We start from the raw sequence: 6,387 nt of genomic DNA, 5'->3' as shown, positions 1-6,387 counted from the left end.
TCGTCCACCTAAAAGAGACACATAGCAGCAGCAGCAGCAGCAACAGCAGCAGCGCATGCAGCATCAGCAGCAGAAAGAAAGAAATAACAGCGCATGCAGCAGCAGCAGAACTCTCTTTCTCTACTCAGCAAGAGAGACAAAAACAACACTCTAATGGATTAATTGCTACTATTGCTGCTGCTGCTGCTGCTGCTGTTGCTGCTGCTGCTGCTGCTGCACTTACCAGCAATGGATCTTTTCTTTGCTGGCGGTTCCATCAAGGAAGCAAGATCTACACACAAAGACACAACATTTATTTATTTATTTATTTATTTATTTATTTATTTATTTATTTATTTATAAATAATTAATTAATTAATTAAATTATACTGCTACTGTTGCTGCTGCAGCAGCTGCAGCAGCAGCAGAGAAAGAAGAGACAGTAAAAGGAGACAAACCTTCTTGTAGATCTAATACAGTTGATGCTGCTGATGGGACTGCACATACACACCAACAGCAGCAGCAGCAGCAGCAGCAGCAGCATGAGCAGCAGCAGCAAGAGCAGCAGCAACAACAGCAGCAGCAGCAGCACCATCACCAGCAACAACAAAAACAGCAACAATAACACCACCACCACCAACAGCAGCAGCAGCAGCACCACCACCACCACCACCAGCAACAACAACAGCAGCAGCAGCAACAGCAGCAGCAGCAACAGCAGCAGCAGCAACAGCAGCAGCAGCAACAGCAATTACCTCTAACATTAAGAAGCATTTGTTGCATTTTTGCTGCTAATGTTGCAGGTGTCTCCTTTTGCTGCTGCATGCATGCAATTAATTGGGGATCGTCTTGGAGACGATCCCCAATATATTTTATTAATTCTTTATAATTTATATCTTTTATTGTCTCCTCTTCCTCCTCTTCCTCTTCCTCTTCCTCCTCTTCCTCCTCTTCCTCCTTCTCCTCTTCTTTTTCTTCTTTTTCTTCTTTTTCTTCTTTTTTTTCTTTGTTTTTTCTCCTCTTTTTCTCCTTATTAAGTGTCTCCTTTAGTGTCTCCTCTAATTTATTTATATCTATCTCCTCCTCCTCCTCCTCCTCCTTCTTCTTCTTATCTGTCTCCTTCTCCTCCTTCTTCTTATCTATCTCCTCCTTCTTATCTGTCTCCTCTTCCTCCTCCTTATCTGTCTTCTCCTTTTTTTTCTTTTTTTTCTTCTTTTTTTCCTTCTTTTTATGTCTCTCCTCCTCCTCCTCCTCCTCCTCCTCCTCCTCCTTCTCCTCCCTATTAACTGTCTCCTTATTACCTGTCTCCTCCTCCTTCTCCTCCTTCTCCTCCCTATTAACTGTCTCCTCCTTATTAACTGTCTCCTCCTTATTAATTGTGTCCTCCTTATTAAGTGTCTCCTCCTTATTAGTTGTCTCCTCTTCCTCCTTATTAACTGTCTCCTCCTTATTAACTGTCGTCTCCTCTTCCTCCTTATTAGGTGTCTCCTCTTCCTCCTTATTAACTGTCTCCTCTTCCTCCTTATTAGGTGTCTCCTCCTTATTAGTTGTCTCCTCTTCCTCCTGATTAGTTGTCTCCTCTTTGTGTGTATGTATTTCCTTAAATATTTCCCTAAGTGTCTCCTCATCAATTGTCTCCTCTTCCTCTTCCTCTTCTTCCTCTTCCTCTTCTTCTTCCTCCTCTTCTTCCTCCTCTTCTTCCTCCCCTTCCTCCTCTTCTTCCTCCTCCTCCTCTTCCTCCTCCTCCTTCCCCTCCCCCTCCTCCTCCTCCTCTTCCTCTTCCTCTTTTTTTTTCTTCCTCCCTGTCTCCTTATGTGTCTCCTTATGTGTCTCCTTATGTGTCTCCTTATGAGTCTCCTTTTGTGTCTCCTTTTGTGTCTCCTTTTGTGTCTCCTTTTGTGTCTCCTTTTGTGTCTCCTTATGTGTCTCCTGTATATTATATTTATTAAGAATTGCCTGTAGGGTAAGCTGCTGCTCTTGGTCAATAATTTGCTGCACTTCTTGTCTGCATGCAGCAGCAGCAGCAGCAGCATCAGCAGCAGATGCATAAAAAGAATTATTTATTCCTTTCTTCTTCTCTTTCTTTATTGCATGCAATAAATCCTTTCTTGTCTTATTATATAAATAAGATAATTCTTTTGCTGCTGCTGCTGCTGCTGCTGCTGCTGATTCTCTATCCTTTATTGTCTCCTCCTCTTTCTTACTCTCCTCTAACCAAGGAGACACTTTCTTTCCTCCTCCTCCTGCTGCTGCTGCTGCTGCTGCTGCTGCTGCATCTATTTGCTGCTGCTTATCCTGTATAGCTTTTATTTCCTTCTCTACTGCCTCAGGAGACACCTCAATGTCTCCTTCTTCTCCCTCTGCTGCTGCTGCTGCAGTTGCTGCTGCAGTTGCTGCTGCAGTTGCTGCTGCAGTCTTTCTTTCTGTTGCAGTCGTTGCTGCTGTTGCTGTTGCTGCTGTTGCTGCTGCTGCAGTTCTCTCTTCCTTACGTATATCAGTACTACTACTACTACCAGCAGCAGCAGGAGTAGGAGACCATTGCTGCTGCTGCTGTTGCTGCTGCTGCTCTTTTAGCTGCTGCAGTTGCTGCTGCAGTTGCTGCAGAGGTACCTGTTTAATAGTAGGTATACCTCCATGACCAAAGACAGGAACATCAGCAGCAGCAAGTCCTGCTGCTGCTGCATGCATAGCAGCATCCTGCTGCAGCTGCTGAGGTGTCACTACACCCGGCATCTCCTTAAGAAGTTGACGAGCTTCTTGTATAGATAAATCATCAGCACTCTGACGAATAAATCTGCAGCAGCAGCAGCAGCAGCAGCAACAGCAGCAGCAGCAACAGCAGCAACAGCTCGTCGTCGTCGTGCAGCAGCAGCAGCAGAAGCAGCAACAGTAGATATATAATAATCAAGGAGACACCATATATTAACTATACAAATAAAAAGGAGACACTATACTATATAACAAGGAGACACTTATATATATATAAAGATAAAAAGGAGACAAATAAATAAATAAATAAATAAATAAATAAATAAATAAATAAATAAATAAATAAATAAATAAATAAAATAAATAAAATAAATAAATAAAATAAATAAACAAATAAATAAAATAAATAAATAAAACAAGTGAATAAATAAATAAATAAACAAATAAATAAATAAAGTAAATAAATAAATAAATAAATAAATAAATAAATAAATAATATAAATAAATAAATAAATAAAATAAATAAACAAATAAATAAATAAATAAATAAATAAAATAGATAGAATAAATTACCTAGGGTGTCTCTTTCTTGCTTTTCTTTCTTCTTGTTGTATAATAAATAATTGTCTGCGTCTCCTTTCTGCTGCTAATAGGGACAATCCTTCCTCTATATCTGCTGCTGTATATCCAGGGAATAGTACCTTTAGCTGCTGCGGTGTCACTGCAGCAGCAGCAGCAGCAGCAGCAGGATTAGATAATGGTGTGTATGTATATCCTCCTAATGCTGCAGGAGGAGATACGGAGACACCATACGTGTTTGCTGCTGCTGCAGCAGCAGCAGCAGAACCTTCTCCTTCTCCTGCTGCTGCTGCTGCTGCTGCTTTTGCTGCTCTCTTCTTCCGGTGTCTCTCCAACAACTTTAGTGCAGCACCAATCTTTGCTAACTTTTCTTCAGGTGTCTCCTCTCTTGTTCCTGCTGCTGCTGCTGCTGTCCCTGCTGCTGCTGCAGGCATCGATTGCTGCCGCCACTTCAGCAGCCGCTGCACCTCTTCCTCAGGTCGTGTAGTTAGCTGCAGCCTGCAGCAGCAGCAGCAGCAACAGCAGCAGCAGCAGCAGCAGCAGAAAGGATAACAACACTGGCGGTGTTTTTGTGTCCTGGTGTCTCCTCAATGCCGCTGCTGCAGCAGCAGCAACAGCAATAGCAACAGCAGCAGCAACAGCAGCAGCAGCAGCAGCAACAGCAGCAGCAGCGCATGCATGCATTACCTGTTACGTGCTGTATCTACTTCTAATATACGTATTCCCTTAATAATATCTCCTGGTTTGCTGTTGAGCATTTGCTGCTTCCTGCTGCTGCTGCTGCTGCTGCTGCTGCTGCTGCTGCTGCCTCGTGCTGCTGCAGATACACGAAAAGAGATCCTGTCTCCTTTAGAGGGACGAAAGTTATTATACAGGGAGGAGACATCTTGGTTGCTGTCCTCTCTACCCATCTCATGCTGCAGCAGCAGCAGCAACAGCAGCAGCAGCAACAGCAGCAGCAACAGCAGCAGCAACAGCAGCAACAGCAGCAAAAGAGTTGGTGGGCCGCTTATGGAAAGGAGACACTTTTATATCTTTATAAGAAAAAGGAGACACAAAAAAGGAGACAATTAAACAAAAAAGGACACAAATAAATAAATAAATAAATAAATAAATAAAAATAAATAAATAAAAAGGAGACAAATAAATAAATAAAAAGGAGACAAATAAATAAATAAATAAATAAAAAGACAAATAAATAAATAAAAAGGAGACAAATAAATAAATAAAAAAGGAGACAAATAAATAAATAAAAAGGAGACAAATAAATAAATAAATAATAGACAAATAAATAAATAAATAAAATACAATTAAATAAATAAAAAGGGAGACAAATAAACAAAAAAGGAGACAAATAAATAAATAAAAAAAAACAATTAAATAAATAAAAAAGGAGACAAATAAATAAATAAAAAGGAGACAAATAAATAAATAAACAGGAGACAAATAAATAAAAAAAAAAGGAGACAAATAAATAGATAAAAAAGGAGACAAATAAATAAATAAATAAATAAAATAAATAAAAAAGGAGGCAAATAAATAAAAATAAATAAGAATTGTCTCCTCCTCTTACTGCATGCAAGAATGCATCTTCTACAGCCCCAACATCTATAAATATACCAAACTCTGTGCAGCGCAGCACTGTCCCCTCTACCTCCTGTCCTGCCTGCAGCAGCAGCAGCAGCAGCAACAGCAACAGCAGCAGCAACAGTAAGAGGAGGAGGAGGAGGAGCAGCAGCAGCAGCAGTAGACGCAAATTGACGGAGACAGCAGCAACAGCAAAAGTGTCTCCTTTTGGATTTTTTTAATTCCTAGCAGCAGCAGCAGCAGCAGCAGCAACAGCAGCAGCAGCAACAGCAGCTGCTGCTGCAGCAACACAATCATCAGCAACAGCAGCAACAGTAGCAACAGCAGCAACAGCAGCAGCAGCAGATTACCCAGAATGCCTGTAACTGTTTCCTATAGTTCTCCCCCCCTACAGAGACACCTGAGGAGACACCTGAGGATACACCTGAGGATACAGCTGGGGAGACAGCTGAGGAGACAGCTGAGGATACACCTGAGGATACAGCTGGGGAGACAGCTGGGGAGACAGTAGATAGACGAATAATTTTATTATATTTATTAATATATTTAATAAAAAGAGACAAAGTGTCTCCTTTTTGCAGCAAATCCTCTGCATGATTAATCCATCCTTTATTCTCTATTAATTTATTTTCTGCTGCTGCTGCTCTTTTTGCTGCTGCTGCTGCTGCAGCAGCAGCAGCAGGACCTATACTTAATAAATAATTATATCCTCCTCTTATACAGGAGACAATATTATGCATGTCCCTTACATGCAGCATACCTAAGGTGTCTATACACCCTATATCTATACGGCAACCATAAGGAGCTGTATATATTACCTATAAATAAATAAATAAATAAATAAATAAATAAATAAATAAATAAATAAATAAATAAATAATATTAATTAATTAATTAATTAATTAATTATTATTATTATTTAATAAGGAATTATTTATATTTAAGAAAAGAAGAGACAAAAAAGGAGACAAAAAAAAGAGACAAAAAAAGGAGACAAAAAAAGGAGACAAAAACGGATAGAAAGAGGAGAGACAAATAAAAAAAAAAAGAGAGAGTATATTATATTAAATATAATATAATAAATAAATAAATAAATAAATAAATAAATAAATAAATAAATAAATAAATAAATAAAATATAACCCTAAATATAATATAATAAATAAATAAATAAATAAATAAATAAAATATAAAACTAAATAAATAACTAAATAAATAAATAATTAAATAACTAAATAAACCAATAAAATAAATAAATAAGCAAATAAATAAATAAATAAATAAATAAAATAAATAAATAAGCAAATAAATAAATAAATAAATAAATAAATAAATAAGCAAATAAATAAATAAATAACTAAAATAAATAAATAAATAAATAAATAAATTAATTAATTAATTAATTAATTACCTTTCCTATAACTTGTGTATTTTCTTTAAAATTTTGAATTGGCAATCGACGATGACGAGGTAATAAATAACAAGACTAAAAAAAAAAAAAAAAAAAAAAAAAAAAAAAAAAAAAAAAAAAAAA

General features: G+C 37.6%; 1 protein-coding gene across 1 annotated transcript; it reads right to left on the bottom strand.

Annotated features, from left to right (window-relative positions):
* Nucleotides 1-363: 363 nt before the first annotated feature.
* EMWEY_00049010 (GTPase regulator, putative) lies at nt 364-2,712 on the bottom strand (the record flags this gene model as incomplete). The annotated part of the gene is made up of 3 exons (XM_013477305.1): nt 364-476; nt 735-1,984; nt 2,204-2,712. The coding sequence occupies 3 exons, from the start codon at nt 2,710-2,712 to the stop codon at nt 364-366; spliced, it is 1,872 nt and encodes a 623-aa protein (XP_013332759.1).
* Between the last annotated feature and the right edge of the window lie 3,675 nt (nt 2,713-6,387).

The sequence above is a fragment of the Eimeria maxima genome, genomic scaffold (assembly GCF_000499605.1).
Source record: "Eimeria maxima Weybridge genomic scaffold, Emw_scaff1133, whole genome shotgun sequence".
Classification (NCBI taxonomy): Eukaryota; Apicomplexa; class Conoidasida; order Eucoccidiorida; family Eimeriidae; genus Eimeria; species Eimeria maxima.
The sequence above is the reverse complement of the archived record's forward strand: the minus strand, read 5'-3'. Positions and strand labels throughout refer to the sequence as shown.